General features: G+C 50.0%; 1 protein-coding gene across 3 annotated transcripts in view; it reads right to left on the bottom strand.

Moving 5' to 3' along the window:
- Positions 1-12,938: 12,938 nt before the first annotated feature.
- Positions 12,939-23,065, bottom strand: part of KCNG4 (potassium voltage-gated channel modifier subfamily G member 4) — a 70,008-nt gene continuing 59,881 nt past the window's right edge. For all 3 annotated transcript variants that reach the window (XM_066583059.1, XM_066583060.1, XM_066583058.1), the window contains exon 3: positions 12,939-13,893. In XM_066583059.1, the coding sequence (XP_066439156.1) occupies positions 13,135-13,893 (759 nt within the window). In that variant the 3' untranslated portion in view covers positions 12,939-13,134. The remainder of the gene's footprint in view (positions 13,894-23,065) is intronic.

The following is a 23,065-nucleotide window of genomic DNA, read 5'->3' as shown; positions in this document are numbered from 1 at the left end:
TGATGGGGGGGATTAGATTGTGAGCTCCTGGGGTCAGAGATGATGGGAGTGATACATTGTGTGTGATGGGGGATTAGATTGTGAGCCCCTGGGGTCGGGGATGATGGGAGTGATACATGGTGTGTGATGGGGAGATTAGATTGTGAGCTCCTGGGGTCAGGGATGATGGGAGTGATACAATGTGTGTGATGGGGGGGATTAGATTGTGAGCTCCTGGGGTCAGAGATGATGGGAGTGATACATTGTGTGTGATGGGGGATTAGATTGTGAGCCCCTGGGGTCGGGGATGATGGGAGTGATACATGGTGTGTGATGGGGGATTAGATTGTGAGCTCCTGGGGTCGGGGATGATGGGAGTGTTTATCGGGAAGTTACATTGTGAGCTGCCAGTTTCCTCCTCGCTGTCCGATAATGAGGGGTGCAGATGATGTGCGGCGATGCGGATATTATTCTTATGTTACTTCCTCTAGGATGATGCAAAGGAAACGTAACTCCTGCGGGGCCGCGCTCCAAGTACACAGGGCAAAATGTACGACTGTGGAGAGTGCAGCTGGTGTGACCCGCAGTCAGTGACTAGAGGTGGAAATGACCCGCACAGTCCACAGAGGTGGCCTCCTCTCTCATATAGTCAGAACGGCTGATAACAGCAAGCAGTAGTGTATCAGATGAGCCATACATAAGTAATATGTCACAGTATCAGCCGCCTGCGCAGTGCATCTTCCGGGGTAACATTATTGCTCGTCTTCGGATCTGTTTGTTCTCTCTTTAGCAGCCAGCGATGAAGCTCTTCCAGATTTTGGCGTCTGACTGAATAACTAATTGTTTTCTCGAAGTTCCTGCCAAATCCTGAAGTGGAAAATAAATGTTCATATTAACGAGGAGATGAATCACTAATAATGTTTCTAGTACTGATTAAAGGAGCCGTCTGGGGAGAGAAGACACCCAACCCATCTCAGTGCTGTATAGAAACGTAATGTATATCTCCCGCGCAGACAGCGCCCGATCCCCCACAGCGCCCGATCCCCCACAGCTCCCGATCTGGCATTGCCCAGTCCTTCACCACTCCCACTTTAGCTGTGCCCTAGTTCCTGCTACAAGGGTGCTTGATCTTCCTTTCTAGCTGTGCTCGCTCCGCGCAGCCCCTGCACTGTTGTTGCCGCTCCCCCGCAGCCCCTGCACTGTTGTTGCCGCTCCCCCGCAGCCCCTGCACTGTTGTTGCCGCTCCCCCGCAGCCCCTGCACTGTTGTTGCCGCTCCCCCGCAGCCCCTGCACTGTTGTTGCCGCTCCCCCGCAGCCCCTGCACTGTTGTTGCCGCTCCTCTGCAGCCCCTGCACTGTTGTTGCCGCTCCCCCGCAGCCCCTGCACTGTTGTTGCCGCTCCTCCGCAGCCCCAGCACTGTTGTTGCCGCTCCCCCGCAGCCCCTGCACTGTTGTTGCCGCTCCCCCGCAGCCCTTACTCCAACATTGCCCAAATTCCCACTCCCCTGCAGTTCCTGCTCAGTCCTGTGCAGCTCCCACTTCATCAGTGCCCGATCTCCTGCTCTGCAGGTACCTCCTCCCCCGCTGCAGTTGTAGGGTCATGTGACCGCTGCAGCCAATTACTGGCTCTATGTAACTCAGAATCCTCCGGTAACTTGCTGCAGCGGATATTTTTCATAAAGTGCGGAGTGGACGTTAAGGTAACGGTTTCTTCCCAGACCGCCCCTTTAATTGTACGGCAGCACCTGGTTATATGTACGGCCATCGGAGCCGACAACCAACGAGGTGACGGATCATGTGAGGGTTATAAAGGGTCAGTAGAGAGACGTCCGCTGGGGGTCCGCTGGGGGTCCGGGAGACAAGGCTGCTCCAACTGTATGAGTGTAATATGTTACAGCTGACGCCATCTACCTCCTGCCGGGCCGATGCCATTGTGCACTTCCCAGCATGCCTTGCTCATCACTCTGCAGGCTGCCATGAGGCTTCATCTTTGTCTAGAGGTTAAAGAATGGTTAACCCTTTCCCACGGTATTTCCGGCTGCTGAAGAACCTCTTGTGCTGATGGCCGCTGCTCTCTCCATCATTGCTTTCCCGCTGATCCGGGGATTGGGAATCTTGTTGTTATATTCCGTATTAATGGATTCTGGATTATTGGCCTCCTTCCTCTCGCTGTATCGCTACCATCAGTGGATTACGCTCCGCGCTGTAATCGTCTCCGCCGCAGGTTAGTTTTAATGATTCTCTTCTGTTCTTCCCTGCGATAACATATCTGGAGATCTTGTTTCAGCGCAGAAGCTGCCTGCGGCGCCCGTCAGTCCGAGAGAAGTGACTGCGGGTGAACGAGAGCGGCGTGACGAGATGTGATGGGGACGGCGCCGGGGAGCGAGGGGATCCCCATCCTGTCCTTGGTGAGAGGCGACTGCGAATGTGGGGAGAGACCTCCGTGTGACCGCAGAGCCCCTCTACTATCACGGGCTCATACTTGTCCTTGCAACCGTGGAAAGTAAGTGAACCCTGTGGAGTTCTCTATAGTTGAATGGATACGCGCTCCAATCAATGTATAATATATGATGGGAGTCACCTGGGGTGACGGGAGTCCACGCCGCCAGCCCGAGGGAGCCGCTGAAGGGTAACCAATATACGGATCCCTAATCTATAGGGAGAGCCAGCAGGACGAGAGGACCTCGGTCAGGAGCACAATGGAGGATTGGATTAAAGAACCAAGAAGTGCAGCGACTTTTACTACATCCTCCTTGGAGTTCGCTGGATTCTGCATTGATTACTAATATGTCACAATGTAACAGTACTCCGCTGTCATTCAATGACGGCTGGGCACTGCCTCTGATTGGCCACAGCGCTCAGCCAACCAGAGGCAGCACTTTCTGAAGGCGGGGATTTTTCAATTCCCGGCCTCCAGAACAGAGAAGAACACTGCCAGGGCTGGAGAGAAGAGCCAGATGACTCTTCTAGGTGAGTTAAACTTTTTAACTTTTTTTACAGCTTGCTATGATTTTCAAGGAAGGGCTGATTTTCAAGCCCTTCCCCGAAAATCATCGCTGCAAAACCACTACTTTCAATGGTGCCGCAGCAGTGCCAGACCCATTAAAAGAGATGTGATAGCACCACGGGCTTCTGTCACAGCTGTGGCAGAGGATTCCTTAATCCCTGTGGTCCCCGTGGGGGTGAAGGAATCCCCTGCCATAGCTGTCACAGCTGTGTCAGGGGAGCGCAATGTTCTCCCTATGTTTTCTATGGGGCTGGCGCTGCTGCCGCCGACCCCATTAACATCATTAGGCGATGTCGGCCATACTGCTTTGTGAAGTAAGATTATATTGAAAACATCGCAAATGAGAATGAAACCATTAAGAATCATCGGTTTCACAAGGTGTGAGCCCTTATGGGGACACCGTTTGCCAAATAGCTCTTGAAGCAGTCATTGACTCAAGGGTTCACTTACTTTCCTCCCTGCATTGTGAATTATGAACAGCAAAGTATTAGTTACATTACATATGGGGTCACTTACTTTCCTCCTGTACTGTGGGTGATGGGCGGTACAGCTGTGTTATTAGTTACATTACATAGGGGGTCACTTACTTTCCTCCTGTACTGTGGATGATGGGCGGTACAGCTGTGTGTTATTAGTTACATTACATAGGGGGTCACTTACTTTCCTCCTGTACTGTGGATGATGGGCGGTACAGCTGTGTGTTATTAGTTACATTACATAGGGGGTCACTTACTTTCCTCCTGTACTGTGGATGATGGGTGGTACAGCTATGTGTTATTAGTTACATTACATAGGGGGTCACTTACTTTCCTCCTGTACTGTGGATGATGGGCGGTACAGCTGTTTGTTATTAGTTACATTACATAGGGGGTCACTTACTTTCTTCCTGTACTGTGGATGATGGGCAGTACAGCCGTGTGTTATTAGTTACATTACATAGGGGGTCACTTACTTTCCTCCTGTACTGTGGGGGATGGGTGGTACAGCTGTGTGTTATTAGTTACATTACATAGGGGGTCACTTACTTTCTTCCTGCACTGTGGATGATGGGCGGTACAGCCGTGTGTTATTAGTTACATTACATAGGGGGTCACTTACTTTCCCCCTGCACTGTGGATGATGGGCGGTACAGCTGTGTGGTGTTAGTTATATTACATAGGGGGTCACTTACTTTCCCCCTGTACTGTGGATGATGGGCGGTACAGCTGTGTGTTATTAGTTACATTACATAGGGGGTCACTTACTTTCCTCCTGTACTGTGGATGATGGGCGGTACAGCTGTGTGTTATTAGTTACATTACATAGGGGGTCACTTACTTTCCTCCTTTACTGTGGATGATGGGCGGTACAGCTGTGTGTTATTAGTTATATTACATAGGGGGTCACTTACTTTCCTCCTGTGCTGTGGATGATGGGCAGTACAGCTGTGTTATTAGTTACATTACATAGGGGGTCACTTACTTTCCTCCTGCACTGTGGATGATGAGCGGTACAGCTGTGTTATTAGTTATATTACATAGGGGGTCACTTACTTTCCTCCTGTACTGTGGATGATGGGCGGTACAGCTGTGTTATTAGTTACATTACATAGGGGGTCACTTACTTTCCTCCTGTACTGCGGATGATGGGCGGTACAGCTGTGTTATTAGTTATATTACATAGGGGGTCACTTACTTTCCTCCTGTACTGTGGATGATGGGCGGTACAGCTGTGTTATTAGTTATATTACATAGGGGGTCACTTACTTTCCTCCTGTACTGTGGATGATGGGCGGTACAGCTGTGTGTTATTAGTTACATTACATAGGGGTTCACTTACTTTCCTCCTGCACTGTGGATGATGGGCGGTACAGCTGTGTGTTATTAGATACATTACATAGGGAATCACTTACTTTCCTCCTGTACTGTGGATGATGGGCAGTACAGCTGTGTTATTAGTTACATTACATAGGGGGTCACTTACTTTCCTCCTGTACTGTGGATGATGGGTGGTACAGCTGTGTGTTATTAGTTACATTACATAGGGGGTCACTTACTTTCCTCCTGTACTGTGGATGATGGGCGGTACAGCTGTGTGGTGTTAGTTATATTACATAGGGGGTCACTTACTTTTCCTCCCTGTACTGTGGATGATGGGCGGTACAGCTGTGTGTTATTAGTTACATTACATAGGGGGTCACTTACTTTCCTCCTGCACTGTGGATGATGGGCGGTACAGCTGTGCGTTATTAGTTACATTACATAGGGGGTCACTTACTTTCCTCCTGTACTGTGGATGATGGGCGGTACAGCTATGTGTTATTAGTTATATTACATAGGGGGTCACTTACTTTCCTCCTGCACTGTGGATGATGGGCGGTACAGCAGTGTGTTATTAGTTACATTACATAGGGGGTCACTTACTTTCCTCCTGTACTGTGGGTGATGGGCGGTACAGCTGTGTTATTAGTTACATTACATAGGGGGTCACTTACTTTCCTCCTGTACTGTGGATGATGGGCGGTACAGCTGTGTGTTATTAGTTACATTACATAGGGGGTCACTTACTTTCCTCCTGTACTGTGGATGATGGGCGGTACAGCTGTGTGTTATTAGTTACATTACATAGGGGGTCACTTACTTTCCTCCTGTACTGTGGATGATGGGCCATACAGCTGTGTGTTATTAGTTACATTACATAGGGGGTCACTTACTTTCCTCCTGTACTGTGGGGGATGGGCTGTACAGCTGTGTGTTATTAGTTACATTACATAGGGGGTCACTTACTTTTCCTCCCTGTACTGTGGATGATGGGCGGTACACCTGTGTGTTATTAGTTACATTACATAGGGGGTCACTTACTTTCCTCCTGTACTGTGGATGATGGGCGGTACAGCTGTGTGTTATTAGTTACATTACATAGGGGGTCACTTACTTTCCTCCTGTACTGTGGATGATGGGCGGTACAGCTGTGTGGTGTTAGTTATATTACATAGGGGGTCACTTACTTTCCTCCTGCACTGTGGATGATGGGCGGTACAGCCGTGTGTTATTAGTTACATTACATAGGGGGTCACTTACTTTCCTCCTATACTGTGGATGATGGGCGGTACAGCTGTGTGTTAATAGTTACATTACATAGGGGGTCACTTACTTTCCTCCTGTACTGTGGATGATGGGCGGTACAGCTGTGTGTTATTAGTTACATTACATAGGGGGTCACTTACTTTCCCCCTGTACTGTGGATGATGGGCGGTACAGCTGTGTGTTATTAGTTACATTACATAGGGGGTCACTTACTTTCCTCCTGTACTGTGGATGATGGGTGGTACAGCTGTGTGGTGTTAGTTATATTACATAGGGGGTCACTTACTTTCCTCCTGTACTGTGGATGATGGGCGGTACAGCTGTGTGGTGTTAGTTATATTACATAGGGGGTCACTTACTTTCCTCCTGTACTGTGGATGATGGGCGGTACAGCTGTGTTATTAGTTACATTACATAGGGGGTCACTTACTTTCCTCCTGTACTGTGGATGATGGGTGGTACAGCTGTGTTATTAGTTACATTACATAGGGGGTCACTTACTTTCCTCCTGTACTGTGGATGATGGGCAGTACAGCTGTGTGTTATTAGTTACATTACATAGGGGGTCACTTACTTTCCTCCTGCACTGTGGATGATGGGCGGTACAGCTGTGTGTTATTAGTTACATTACATAGGGGGTCACTTACTTTCCTCCTGCACTGCGGATGATGGGTGGTACAGCTGTGTGTTATTAGTTATGTTACATAGGGGGTCACTTACTTTCCTCCTGTAATGTGGGGGATGGGCGGTACAGCTGTGTGTTATTAGTTACATTACATAGGGGGTCACTTACTTTCCTCCTGCACTGTGGATGATGGGTGGTACAGCTGTGCGTTATTAGTTACATTACATAGGGGGTCACTTACTTTCCTCCTGTACTGTGGATGATGGGCGGTACAGCTATGTGTTATTAGTTATATTACATAGGGGGTCACTTACTTTCCTCCTGTACTGTGGATGATGGGCAGTACAGCTGTGTGTTATTAGTTACATTACATAGGGGGTCACTTACTTTCCACCTGCACTGTGGATGATGGGTGGTATAGCTGTGTGTTATTAGTTACATTACATAGGGGGTCACTTACTTTCCTCCTGCACTGTGGATGATGGGCGGTACAGCAGTGTGTTATTAGTTACATTACATAGGGGGTCACTTACTTTCCTCCTGTACTGTGGGTGATGGGCGGTACAGCTGTGTGTTACTAGTTACATTACATAGGGGGTCACTAACTTTCCTTCTGTACTGTGGATGATGGGCGGTACAGCTGTGTGTTATTAGTTACATTACATAGGGGGTCACTTACTTTCCTCCTGTACTGTGGATGATGGGCCATACAGCTGTGTGTTATTAGTTACATTACATAGGGGGTCACTTACTTTCCTCCTGTACTGTGGGGGATGGGCGGTACAGCTGTGTGTTATTAGTTATATTACATAGGGGGTCACTTACTCTCCTCCTGTACTGTGGATGATGGGCCATACAGCTGTGTGTTATTAGTTACATTACATAGGGGGTCACTTACTCTCCTCCTGTACTGTGGATGAAGGGCGGTACAGCTGTGTGGTGTTAGTTATATTACATAGGGGGTCACTTACTTTCCTCCTGTACTGTGGATGATGGGCTGTACAGCTGTGTGTTATTAGTTACATTACATAGGGGGTCACTTACTTTTCCTCCCTGTACTGTGGATGAAGGGCGGTACAGCTGTGTGGTGTTAGTTATATTACATAGGGGGTCACTTACTTTCCTCCTGTACTGTGGATGATGGGCCATACAGCTGTGTGTTATTAGTTACATTACATAGGGGGTCACTTACTTTCCTCCTGTACTGTGGATGATGGGCGGTACAGCTGTGTGTTATTAGTTACATTACATAGGGGGTCACTTACTTTCCTCCTGCACTGTGGATGATGGGCGGTACAGCTGTGTGTTATTAGTTATATTACATAGGGGGTCACTTACTTTCCTCCTGTACTGTGGATGATGGGCTGTACAGCTGTGTGTTATTAGTTACATTACATAGGGGGTCACTTACTTTTCCTCCCTGTACTGTGGATGATGGGCGGTACACCTGTGTGTTATTAGTTACATTACATAGGGGGTCACTTACTTTCCTCCTGTACTGTGGATGATGGGCGGTACAGCCGTGTGTTATTAGTTACATTACATAGGGGGTCACTTACTTTCCTCCTGTACTGTGGATGATGGGCGGTACAGCTGTGTGGTGTTAGTTATATTACATAGGGGGTCACTTACTTTCCTCCTGTACTGTGGATGATGGGCGGTACAGCTGTGTGTTATTAGTTATATTACATAGGGGGTCACTTACTTTCCTCCTGTACTGTGGATGATGGGTGGTACAGCTGTGTGGTGTTAGTTATATTACATAGGGGGTCACTTACTTTCCTCCTGTACTGTGGATGATGGGCGGTACAGCTGTGTTATTAGTTACATTACATAGGGGGTCACTTACTTTCCTCCTGTACTGTGGATGATGGGCGGTACAGCTGTGTGTTATTAGTTACATTACATAGGGGGTCACTTACTTTCCTCCTGTACTGTGGATGATGAGCGGTACAGCTGTGTGTTATTAGTTACATTACATAGGGGGTCACTTACTTTCCTCCTGCACTGTGGATGATGGGCGGTACAGCTGTGTGTTATTAGTTACATTACATAGGGGGTCACTTACTTTCCTCCTGTACTGTGGATGATGGGCGGTACAGCTGTGTGGTATTAGTTACATTACATAGGGGGTCACTTACTTTCCTCCTGTACTGTGGATGATGGGCGGTACAGCTGTGTTATTAGTTACATTACATAGGGGGTCACTTACTTTCCTCCTGTACTGTGGATGATGGGCGGTACAGCTGTGTGTTATTAGTTACATTACATAGGGGGTCACTTACTTTTCCTCCCTTTACTGTGGATGGTGGGTGGTACAGCTGTGTGTTATTAGTTACATTACATAGGGGGTCACTTACTTTCCTCCTGCACTGTGGATGATGGGCGGTACAGCTGTGTGTTATTAGTTACATTACATAGGGGGTCACTTACTTTCCTCCTGTACTGTGGATGATGGGCGGTACAGCTGTGTGTTATTAGTTACATTACATAGGGGGTCACTTACTTTCCCCCTGTACTGTGGATGATGGGCGGTACAGCTGTGTGTTATTAGTTACATTACATAGGGGGTCACTTACTTTCCTCCTGTACTGTGGATGATGGGCGGTACAGCTGTGTGTTATTAGTTACATTACATAGGGGGTCACTTACTTTCCCCCTGTACTGTGGATGATGGGCGGTACAGCTGTGTGTTATTAGTTACATTACATAGGGGGTCACTTACTTTCCTCCTGTACTGTGGGTGATGGGCGGTACAGCTGTGTTATTAGTTACATTACATAGGGGGTCACTTACTTTCCTCCTGTACTGTTGGTGATGGGCGGTACAGCTGTGTGTTATTAGTTACATTACATAGGGGGTCACTTACTTTCCTCCTGTACTGTGGATGATGGGCGGTACAGCTGTGTGTTATTAGTTACATTACATAGGGGGTCACTTACTTTCCTCCTGTACTGTGGATGATGGGCGGTACAGCTGTGTGTTATTAGTTACATTACATATGGGGTCACTTACTTTCCTCCTGTACAGAGGATGATGGGCGGTACAGCTGTGTGTTATTAGTTACATTACATAGGGGGTCACTTACTTTCCTCCTGCACTGTGGATGATGGGCGGTACAGCTGTGTGTTATTAGTTACATTACATAGGGGGTCACTTACTTTCCTCCTGCACTGTGGATGATGGGCGGTACAGCTGTATGTTATTAGTTACATTACATAGGGGGTCACTTACTTTCCTCCTGTACTGTGGATGATGGGCAGTACAGCTGTGTGTTATTAGTTACATTACATAGGGGGTCACTTACTTTCCTCCTGTACTGTGGATGATGGGCGGTACAGCTGTGTGTTATTAGATACATTACATAGGGGGTCACTTACTTTTCTCCTGTACTGTGGATGATGGGCGGTACAGCTGTATGTTATTAGATACATTACATAGGGGGTCACTTACTTTCCTCCTGTACTGTGGATGATGGGCAGTACAGCTGTGTGTTTTTAGTTACATTACATAGGGGGTCACTTACTTTCCTCCTGCACTGTGGATGATGGGCGGTACAGCTGTGTGTTATTAGATACATTACATAGGGGGTCACTTACTTTCCTCCTGTACTGTGGATGATGGGCAGTACAGCTGTGTGTTATTAGTTACATTACATAGGGGGTCACTTACTTTCCTCCTGTACTGTGGATGATGGGCGGTACAGCTGTGTGTTATTAGTTACATTACATAGGGGGTCACTTACTTTCCTCCTGCACTGTGGATGATGAGCGGTACAGCTGTGTGTTATTAGTTACATTACATAGGGGGTCACTTACTTTCCTCCTGCACTGTGGATGATGAGCGGTACAGCTGTGTGTTATTAGTTACATTACATAGGGGGTCACTTACTTTCCTCCTGCACTGTGGATGATGGGCGGTACAGCTGTATGTTATTAGATACATTACATAGGGGGTCACTTACTTTCCTCCTGTACTGTGGATGATGGGCGGTACAGCTGTATGTTATTAGATACATTACATAGGGGGTCACTTACTTTCCTCCTGCACTGTGGATGATGGGCGGTACAGCTGTGTGTTATTAGTTACATTACATAGGGGGTCACTTACTTTCCTCCTGCACTGTGGATGATGGGCGGTACAGCTGTGTGTTATTAGATACATTACATAGGGGGTCACTTACTTTCCTCCTGTACTGTGGATGATGGGCAGTACAGCTGTGTGTTATTAGTTACATTACATAGGGGGTCACTTACTTTCCTCTTGTACTGTGGATGATGGGCGGTACAGCTGTGTGTTATTAGTTATATTATATAGGGGGTCACTTACTTTCCTCCTGTACTGTGGATGATGGGCGATACAGCTGTGTGTTATTTGTTACATTACATAGGGGGTCACTTACTTTCCTCCTATACTGTGGATGATGGGTGGTACAGCTGTGTGTTATTAGTTATATTACATAGGGGGTCACTTACTTTCCTCCTGTACTGTGGATGATGGGCGGTACAGCTGTGTGTTATTAGTTACATTACATAGGGGGTCACTTTTTTTCCCCCTGTACTGTGGGTGATGGGCGGTACAGCTGTGTGTTATTAGTTACATTACATAGGGGGTCACTTACTTTCCTCCTGTACTGTGGATGATGGGCGGTACAGCTGTGTGTTATTAGTTACATTACATAGGGGGTCACTTACTTTCCTCCTGTACTGTGGATGATGGGCGGTACAGCTGTGTTATTAGTTACATTACATAGGGGGTCACTTACTTTCCTCCTGTACTGTGGATGATGGGCGGTACAGCTGTGTTATTAGTTACATTACATTGGGGGTCACTTACTTTTTCTCCCTGCACTGTGGATGATGGGCGGTACAGCTGTGTGTTATTAGTTACATTACATAGGGGGTCACTTACTTTCCTCCTGTACTGTGGATGATGGGCGGTACAGCTGTGTTATTAGTTACATTACATTGGGGGTCACTTACTTTTTCTCCCTGCACTGTGGATGATGGGCGGTACAGCTGTATGTTATTAGTTACATTACATTGGGGGTCACTTACTTTTTCTCCCTGCACTGTGGACGATGGGCGGTACAGCTGTGTGTTATTAGTTATGTTACATAGGGGGGGGGTCACTTACTTTTTCTCCCTGCACTGTGGACGATGGGCGGTACAGCTGTGTGTTATTAGTTATGTTACATAGGGGGGGGTCACTTACTTTTTCTCCCTGCACTGTGGACGATGGGCGGTACAGCTGTGTGTTATTAGTTACATTGTACTTGTCTATAATTGTGCAGCAATGATGGTTGTTTCCATAAATACTACACTGTGCTGGAATCGCAGGTTGTCTGTACTTTCTGTCTCAGCAGAGGTTCATGCAACTGCTGCTCTATCCCCTATGCTTTACACTGCAGCTCTGCCTGTTCAGATTGCAGAATGTCTGTGCATGGAGAAATGATTCCTTATTATTGGGAAGGTCAGTGGAAAACGCCGATCACCATGATGTGCTGCTCTGTTGGATCTTTGGGGTTCAGGGTTCACCTCGATACGTGTCTCAAAGTGAAACACAAATAAGGAAGATGGAATAATACCTCTGCAGCGCCACCTATTGGACGGCAGCATTCCTGCAAATCAATGCTTGACAGACCGCTATTTGGGGGTGTTTGCCCCTCAGCAGTAGGATCCTGGCTTGGCTGGTGAGAGCCCTGTGATGTGGGTTGAGAGGGGTAACATCACTCTTTAGGGAGACCACCAAGCTGAGTGAGGAGACTTGTAAGGCCACCCATACTCCTCTGGGTAATATGCAAATAAGGGAGATGGAGCAATACCTCTGCAGCGCCACCTATTGGATGGCAGAAATTTCCTAAATCTCCTCACTCACCTTCTAGGTTCCCTCCTTAACAACTGATGTTACTCCTCCCTACCCATGTAACAGGCCTCTCACTAGCCAAGCCGAAATCCTACTGCACACTGATGAGGGGCAAACACCCCGAAACAGCTGTCTGTGGATGGATGCTGGCTTGTGGTCAATTCCCAATCATTGCTCTACAGATCTGTATAAAGGGTCAAGCATTGATTTGCAGGAATGCTGCCATCCAATAGGTGGCGCTGCAGAGGTATTGTTCCATCTCCCTTATTTGCATATTACCCAGAGGAGCATGGGTGGCCTTATAAGTCTCCTCACTCACCTTGTTGCTCTCCCTAAGGAGTCATGATCCCCCTCCCGACTCAAAGTGATGCGACACAGAATAGAATCGTATGGCTTTTTATTTAAATGCAATTATTATCTGCGTTATTACATGAGCGGCGCTCGTCTCCGGCGGATATACAGTTTATGGATCCGACTCTTCTGATATAATGCGATACCTGCTGGACGGCGATTCCCCGTGATTATCGGGGCGAATGGCTTGGCTCCATATAATATTGGCTTGTCCTATAACCCTGCGCTCGTCTGCCTCCCCGCTTAGAAATACTTGTACGTTTCCTCTGAGACTAAGCTGTCCGTGTCGTTGAAGGTGTCGCTGTCCCCTGATTGGTTGGCGTCTGTCAGCCTCATAAGACGGCTGTGGAGTCTCTCCTGATCTCGCTTTAACTCGGAGTAGGAGCGCGAGAACGTATGGAAGATGGACGTCGCGGGGAAGGCCATGATTAAGATCCCACTTAGGATGCTGCTCAAGGCCACCACCTGACCCGGGATACTTCTGGGCACCATATCGCCGTAACCAACCGTCGTCATGGAGATGATGGCCCACCAGTAGGACGCAGGGACGCTGGTAAACTCCTGGCATCGGCCCATTTCATTTTCTGCCAGGTGGACTAGCGGAGCAAAAAGTGTGACGGCCACGCACAGGAAGAGCAGGAGGAGTCCGAACTCGCGGGTGCAGCGCCGCACCGTGAGGCCCAGCGTCTGCAGGCCCAGCGAGTGTCTGGCAAGGCGCATGACGTACAGTATTCTCAAGGCACGTAGGACCCGCAGCACCAGCCCGATCTTCTCCAGGTACGAGTTGCTGCCCGGCCTATCAAACGTTTTCTGCTCGTCCTCCACGACAAGAGACACGTAATACGGCAAGATGGCCAACACATCGATGATGTTCAGCGGACCCTTGAAGAACTGACACTTGCTCTTGGCTTGGACAAACCTCAACAGGAACTCGAGAGAGAACCAGGCGACGCAGACCGTCTCGATGACGAAGATGTTGTAGCACTTCTGAGAACATTCACCCTGGGAGAAGAGAGAGAAGTCAATGCAGGGCAACTCCATCCCCTACCGATACGGGCACCACAGGGTGGCACCGAAGTCACATCATATCACAGGCGTCCCTCCCATCATGCATCAGGGTGGTACGGGTCTCAGTCTCGGAACGGTGGGAGGGGACTGTGCCAGGTAAAGTGCTGTTTATGAGCGGGGGAAGGGAGGTGACAACGGCTCTGGGCACATTTCTGAGGTTCAGTTTGTCTTTCTATGATTTTTACTGCAGGGAGTGCTCAGCTGAGATAGAGGAATTAGAATGTAAGCTCCTGGGGGCAGGGACCCGTGTGAGTGGTACACAATAGGTGCAGCGCTGTAGGATATACCTATATACAATCCATCCTGAATGCGGCAGCCAGGCTCCTCTTCCTGTCCAGCCGCTACTCGGACGCCTCTGCCCTGTGCCGGTCACTGCACTGGCTGCCCGTTACATACAGAATTCAATTTAAACTCGCCACCTTCATCCATAAAGCCCTCCACAGCGCAGCGCCCCCCTATATTGTATCCCTCATCCACAGCGCAGTGCCCCCCCCCTGCATTGTATCCCTCATCCACAGCGCAGAGCCCCCCTATATTGCCTCCCTCATCCACAGCACAGCGCCCCCTATATTGTATCCCTCATCCACAGCGTAGCGCCCCCTATATTGCATCCCTCATCCACAGCACAGCGCCCCCCTATATTGTATCCCTCATCCACAGTGCAGCGCCCCCCTATATCGCCTCCCTCATCTCAATCCATCACCCTGCCCGGGCTCTCCACTCTGCTAATGAAACCAGACTGAGCGCCCCTTTAATTCAAACTTCTCATTCCCGCCTCCAAGACTTCTCCAGAGCAGCACCGGTCCTCTGGAACGCACTACCAAAGGATACCCGAGCAATCCAGGACTCGCAGAACTTCAGGCGTGCTCTAAAAACGCACCTCTTCAGGGAGGCATACCGCCTTCCCTAAACAAACCCCTCTGTACTCCCCTGATAACATGCTCCCTGACCTACTGACTGCAATCCCTGCTAGCCATCATAAACCGCTCCTGCAGTCATACCGATTCTGCCATCACATGGCTAAATGTCTGACCATTGTCTATGTGTATAACATCGCTCACTCTCCACCCCGCCATACTGTGCACATCTCCACCCCGCCATACCGTGCACATCTCCACCTCCCCATGCCGTGCACATCTCCACCCCGCCATACCGTGCACATCTCCACCCCGCCATACCGTGCACATCTCCACCCCGCCATACCGTGCACATCTCCACCCCGCCATACCGTGCACATCTCCACCCCGCCATACCGTGCACATCTCCACCCCGCCATACCGTGCACATCTCCACCCCGCCATACCGTGCACATCTCCACCCCGCCATACCGTGCACATCTCCACCCCGCCATACCGTGCACATCTCCACCCCGCCATACCGTGCACATCTCCACCCCGCCATACCGTGCACATCTCCACCCCGCCATACCGTGCACATCTCCACCCCGCCATACCGTGCACATCTCCACCCCGCCATACCGTGCACATCTCCACCCCGCCATACCGTGCACATCTCCACCCCGCCATACCGTGCACATCTCCACCCCACCATACCGTGCACATCTCCACCCCACCATACCGTGCACATCTCCAGCCCCTTTACCTTCTGTATCCCCCCCATTACTTGTAGTATGTAAGCTCGTTGGAGCAGGACCCTCACCCCTATTGTTTCCATCAGCTGATTACTATGTAACCGCGGTTCTGTAATGTTTGTACTTTTGTCTTTCTGTATCCCCCGTCTATGTAAGCGCTGCGGGATATGTTGGCGCTATACAAATAAAGATTAGTATTATATATGTATCCTATTGTAACCGGCTATAGCGGCACATGGGATGGCACAGCGCCCCTAGTGGCTGCAACAAGTGATGGATAAAAATAGGCAGAGGAGGGTGAGGATAAGGAGTATGACTACTCGGGTAACTATAAAGATGGTGAGGATGATGAAGATGATGAGCGTGATGACGAGGATCTGGAGGATGATGGTAAGGAGGAGTGTTAGGACAACGGTGATGAGGATGATGAGTCGAGCGAGGATGATGAGGGCTGCAGTCGCTCTGCTGCAGATGAGTTGGTGTCAGTGATGTCTGAGCAGAGAAGACGGATCGCGGTCCACACGCTGCGGTTATTTTTGGATGTGCTGAATGTACAGGAGACGGGCGCCATTTATCACCGGCCGTCACACGGAGATGAAATGTCTTCATGAGAACTTGGAGGCGGCACAAGAGACTGTGACAAATTCTATCGGTGTGCGGCGATGCAGGCGTAGGGCGGACAGCGGCGACGCAGGCGAAGGGCGGACAGCGGCGACGCAGGCGAAGGGCGGACAGCGGCGACGCAGGCGAAGGGCGGACAGCGGCGACGCAGGCGAAGGGCGGACAGCGGCGACGCAGGCGAAGGGCGGACAGCGGCGACGCAGGCGAAGGGCGGACAGCGGCGACGCAGGCGTAGGGCGGACAGCGGCGACGCAGGCGTAGGGCGGACAGCGGCGACGCAGGCGTAGGGCGGACAGCGGCGACGCAGGCGTAGGGCGGACAGCGGCGACGCAGGCGACGCAGGCGTAGGGCGGACAGCGGCGACGCAGGCGTAGGGCGGACAGCGGCGACGCAGGCGTAGGGCGGACAGCGGCGACGCAGGCGAAGGGCGGACAGCGGCGACGCAGGCTTAGTGCAGACAGCAGCGATACAGGCAGGGGCATAACTATAGAGGGTGCAGGGGATGCGGTTGCACCCGGGCCCAGGAGCCTTAGGGGGCCCATAAGGCCTCTCTTCTCTATATAGGGAGCCCAGTACTATGAATAAAGCATTATAGTTGGGGGCCCTGTTACAGGTTTTGCATTGGGGCCCAGAAGCTTCAAGTTATGTCTCTTAGCAGCATGGTTTAGGTATGGGTACGGGTACAGATACAGATAGAGGGGGGGCCCCAGCTCACGTTTTGCATCAGGGCCCCTGAGCCTTTAGTTACGCCCCTGGATACAGGTGTAGGGCAGACAGCGGCGACGCAGGCGAAGTGCGGACAGCGGCGATGCAGGCGAAGTGCGGACAGCGGCGACGCAGGCGAAGTGCGGACAGCGGCGACGCAGGCGAAGTGCGGACAGCGGCGACGCAGGCGAAGGGCGGACAGCGGCGACGCAGGCGAAGGGCGGACAGCGGCGACGCAGGCGTAGGGCGGACAGCGGCGACGCAGGCGTAGGGCGGACAGCGGCGACGCAGGCGTAGGGCGGACAGCGGCGACGCAGGCGTAGGGCGGACAGCGGCGACGCAGGCGAAGTGCGGACAGCGCCCATACAGGGGGAGGGCGGAAAGCCGCACAGCGGGGTATATGTATGGCGTGGTGCATGTGTATTGTGAAGACCTGGGCAGTGAGGTACGAGTTCTATGGATACAGATGTAGCTAACGATAACTTATTTCATGTGTCACAGTAACTTAACAACAGCGGCTGCAGTGCTGGAAATCGGGTTTTCTGGATGAGCCAGTCTTCTAGCAGAACGGTGACTGCAGCTCTGGATGTGACTGGAGTAGAGGCTATAGCTAGCAGAACGGTGACTGCAGCTCTGGATGTGACTGGAGTATCGGCACAGTTACGCAGCATTAATCTTTAAGATCATCTGTAAGGTGACTCAAGGTGTCATTGCAGCTTCTTTGTCCCAGGAACCCGATCTGCTGCGATCAGTATCAGCGCCTGCGGATTCCTTGCTGACATCTGCATACAAGGGAGAACACAATCTCCTCGCTCCAGTTTATAAATGGCGCAGCCGCTCCGGTCGTGGCCCATAAGACTGAGAGGAAGATGCTTCACCTGCAGGAGCCAAAGTCTTGTGTCCCCTGAGAGTCGTTCCCGCTCCTGACTGGCTGGAATATTCCACATCTCGTGCCGGAATGTGCGCCAATGTCAACCGCCAGCGTGTTTTATTCTGTCAATATGATCCGTGAGCCGCAGCGCCGCAGATCTCCGCGCATCGTAAACGTCATGTGGAATGAACTGTCTGTAATAACCAGAGGGGCGGTTACACGCTCAGCGCTCATTCACACGGTCGGATGCGGTTTGATGGGTGAAGTACGCTGCGTTTTCGTGCACCACTACGTATTTACTGCGCGTTTTGTTCTTGCTTCATTTTTGCGCATATTCACTGTATTTTTTACATGCGAAAAAAAAAAATACAAGCAGGTCCTCCTGGCTTCTCCTGCGTTCATACGTAAATATGCAGTGAGCATGCGTATATCGCGCTTTTACGTGACACCATAGTATTTAAGGGCCCGTTCACACGACGGAGTTCATGGGGCGAAACAAACCTCCTAAGTAAACCACACAAAACACTCCGGGGTTTTAGGCGCGGTCTTTGCGTTTGGCGCATATTTTAAAGTCCCATTGACTTTTATGGCAAAAACACGCGAGAACAGAAGTCACGACTTTTTTTTTTGCACGATGCAAATTTTCAATGCATATTGGGAGATAACGCTCCATCAGGCCGGGCCCTGCATCCCGTTACAGATTCATGGTACGCGTATTGAACGCACCGTGTGAACGCCCCCTAATGGCCCACTGCAGTATGTAATACGGACCAATATAGGGGAATACACACCTGAATCCCCCAAGAGAAATCACTGGATTTTATGCCGTCCGTATTATGTGCGTAATACGGAGCGCAAATCTGTCCGTGTGAACGAGACCGGATGCGGATCAGAGCGTCACCACTTAGATGCTGCAGTCAACATGGACCATGGCGTATAAGGAGTTAAACGGCCAGCACTGGAGCCGGCTCTGATCCTGGGCTATAGAGCAGCAGCTCCGCTCCCATTAGACCCGGCATGCCACATTTGTACTGGGATTCGGACGCGGCGCTGTAAAAAGGCGTCACCAATAGGTTAATGGCGCTATAACATGTAAACGTAATTTCTGGGTATAATGAGCGGCACGGTTACCGTCTGCTGTAGGACTACAAGTTCCAGAACAGCCCTGTAACTCATTCAGTTAGTGGGCATGATGAGACTTGTAGTTCCTCGAGATGGAGATGATCATTCTCAGGAACGTCATGTCATCTACAGCGTACAATCCGCGTTCAGATGGCGAGGGCCGCGGCCGTCTGGATGATTCTAGCAAAGCATGAAATATTCAGGAAGAAGGTTGACAGAAGACGAGCGGCAAGAAACTGCAGAAAGTGGAGACGGCGAATGCAAAGTAATCAGCTGATTGATTATAACATGAGGGAATACAATGCGAGACACCGACCAGAAGAGGATACAACCGCGGGGAACACGATCTGCCAGCTGAGGGCGGTAATAATGTCACATCAGCTGGGGGTCACATCACACTAAGGGGGTCACACATCGTGCTGGAGGGTCAGGCATTATATGAGGGGTCACACATCGTGCTGGGGGGGGGGGGTCAGGCATTATATGAGGGGTCACACATCGTGCTGGGGGGGGGGGGTCCGGCGTTATATGAGGGGTCACACATCATGCTGGGGGGGGGGGGTCCAGCATTATATGAGGGGTCACACATCGTGCTGGGGGCGGGGGTCAGGCATTATATGAGGGGTCACACATCGTGCTGGGGGGGGGTCAGGCATTATATGAGGGGTCACACATCGTGCTGGGGGGGGTCAGGCATTATATGAGGGGTCACACATCGTGCTGGGGGGGGGGGTCAGGCATTATATGAGGGGTCACACATCGTGCTGGGGGGGGGGTCAGGCATTATATGAGGGGTCACACATCGTGCTGGGGGGGGGGGGTCAGGCATTATATGAGGGGTCACACATCGTGCTGGGGGGGGGGTCAGGCATTATATGAGGGGTCACACATCGTGCTGGGGGGGGGGTCAGGCATTATATGAGGGGTCACACATCGTGCTGGGGGGGGGGTCAGGCATTATATGAGGGGTCACACATCGTGCTGGGGGGGGGGGTCAGGCATTATATGAGGGGTCACACATCGTGCTGGGGGGTCCAGCATTATATGAGGGGTCACACATCGTGCTGGGGGGTCCAGCATTATATGAGGAGTCACACATCGTGCTGTGGGGGGTCAGGCCTTATTTGAGGGGTCACACATCATTCTGGGGGGGTCAGATCACATCCGCTCCCTGCTCTCCTGACATCCTCTGCGCTGCTGGGTTCTGCATTACCCGCGGTTACGTTGACCCTTTTCTATTACACATTACAATGTTCCCGCGCGGCTCATTCCGGACGGCGAAGAACTTCAGCCTCATCAATGAATCATCGGACGGCAGACGAAGGAAATGTTCTTTCTATCTTTAGACGCCGACTCGGCCTTGATGCCCATTTGTTCCTCATCAAGCCCCATAACGCGCCGGGGAGCCGCACCGCACGGGATATCGTTGGTATTCTGCGAGGGGTCCAGATCTGTACGAGGCACAAGAGACGCTGACCAACCCAGCAGCCCTCAGATGTATCACACATGAGAGGATTAGATACATCCTGCTCAGCAGACAGTATCACACATGATAGGATTAGATACAGTGGCCCAGTGTGGTACATATTAGCACCTGTAGTTTACATTCTGCGCAGCCGGGGTGATGAGATGCTGCCTCCTAGTGGTCGTTTTATCTTCTATAATATCCCGTTCGCCCGTAACGAGAGCAGAATGTTGTGTATCTGAGCGTCTCCTGATTCCTACTGTTTGATACTATATTCTCACTCTTCAGACTCATCAAGAGCCGCTGACATCACTACTCCCCGATACAACAGAAGGAGGACCGCTGACATCACTACTCACCTTATACAATAGAAGGAGGACCGCTGACATCACTACTCACCTTATACAACAGAAGGAGGACCGCTGACATCACTCCTCACCTTATACAACAGAAGGAGGACCGCTGACATCACTCCTCACCTTATACAACAGAAGGAGTACCGCTGACATCACTACTCACCTGATACAATAGAAGGAGGACCGCTGACATCACTACTCATCTGATACAACAGAAGGAGGACCGCTGACATCACTACTCACCTTATACAACAGAAGGAGGACCGCTGACATCACTACTCACCTTATACAACAGAAGGAGGACCGCTGACATCACTACTCCCCGATACAACAGAAGGAGGACCGCTGACATCACTACTCACCTGATACAACAGAAGGAGGACCGCTGACATCACTACTCATCTGATACAACAGAAGGAGGACCGCTGACACCACTACTCACCTGATACAATAGAAGGAGGACCGCTGACATCACTACTCACCTGATACAATAGAAGGAGGACCGCTGACATTACTACTCATCAGCTATAATACAAAGAGCCTACTGACATCACAAGTCATCTGATACAACAGAAGGAGGACCGCTGACATCACTACTCATCTGATACAACAGAAGGAGGACCGCTGACATCACTACTCATCTGATACAACATAAGGAAGACTGCTGACATTACTACTCATCAGCTATAACACAGAGAGCCTACTGACATCACTAGTCATCTGATACAAGAGAAGGAGGACCGCTGACATCACTACTCATCTGATACAACAGAAGGAGGACCGCTGACATCACTACTCATCTGATACAACATAAGGAAGACTGCTGACATTACTACTCATCAGCTATAACACAGAGAGCCTACTGACATCACTACTCATCTGATACAACAGAAGGAGGACCGCTGACATCACTACTCATCTGATACAACAGAAGGAGGACCGCTGACATCACTACTCATCTGATACAACAGAAGGAGGACCGCTGACATCACTACTCACCTTATACAACAGAAGGAGGACCGCTGACACCACTACTCACCTGATACAATAGAAGGAGGACCGCTGACATCACTACTTATCTGATACAACAGAAGGAGGACCGCTGACATCACTACTCATCTGATACAACATAAGGAAGACTGCTGACATTACTACTCATCAGCTATAACACAGAGAGCCTACTGACATCACTAGTCATCTGATACAAGAGAAGGAGGACCTCTGACATCACTACTCAAACATAAAAGAAAGAAAACCCACTGACATCACTATTAATCAGATACAAGAGAAGTAGGACCGCTGACATCACTACTCATCTGATACAAGAGGAGGAGGACTGCTGACATCACTATTAATCAGATACAAGAGAAGTAGGACCGCTGACATCACTACTCATCTGATACAAGAGGAGGAGGACTGCTGACATCACTACTCATCAGATATAACAGAAGGAGGACTGCTGACATCACTACCCATCTAATATAATAAAAGTAGGGCTGCTGACATCACTAGTCATCTGATACAACAGAAGGAGGACCGCTGACATCACTACCCATCTGATACAACAGAAGGAGGACCGCTGAAATCACTGCTCATCTGATACAACAGAAGAAAGACTGCTGACATCACTACTCATCAGCTATAACACAGAGAGACTGCAGACATCACTACTCATCTGATACAAGAGAAGGAGGGCTGCTGACATCACTACTCATCTGATACAAGAGAAGAAGGGCTGCAGACATCACTACTCATCTGATACAAGAGAAGGAGGGCTGCTGACATCACTACTCATCTGATACAAGAGAAGAAGGGCTGCAGACATCACTACTCATCTGATACAAGAGAAGGAGGACTGCTGACATCACTACTCATCAAACATAAAAGAAAGAAAACCCACTGACATCACTATTCATCAGATACAAGAGAAGAAGGGCTGCAGACATCACTACTCATCTGATATAACAGAAGGAGAACCTCTGACATCACTACCCATCTGATAACAGAAGGAGGACCTCTGACATCACTGGTAATCTGATACAAAAGAAGGAGGACCGCTGACATCACTAGTCATCTGATACAACAGAAGGAGTGCTGCTAACATCACTACTTCCCAATACAACAGAAGGACGGTCACTGATATCACTATACCTGATTTTACAGAAGGAGGATCGCTGACATCACTACTCCCTAATATAACAGAAGGAGGGCCGCTGACATCACTAGTCATCTGATACAACAGAAGGAGGACCGCTGACATCACTACTCATCTGATACAACAGAAGGAGGACCGCTGACACCACTACTCACCTGATACAATAGAAGGAGGACCGCTGACATCACTACTCACCTGATACAATAGAAGGAGGACCGCT

The sequence above is a fragment of the Eleutherodactylus coqui genome, chromosome 11, assembly GCF_035609145.1.
Source record: "Eleutherodactylus coqui strain aEleCoq1 chromosome 11, aEleCoq1.hap1, whole genome shotgun sequence".
NCBI lineage: Eukaryota > Metazoa > Chordata > Amphibia > Anura > Eleutherodactylidae > Eleutherodactylus > Eleutherodactylus coqui.
This window is presented reverse-complemented; position numbering and strand designations above follow the sequence as displayed.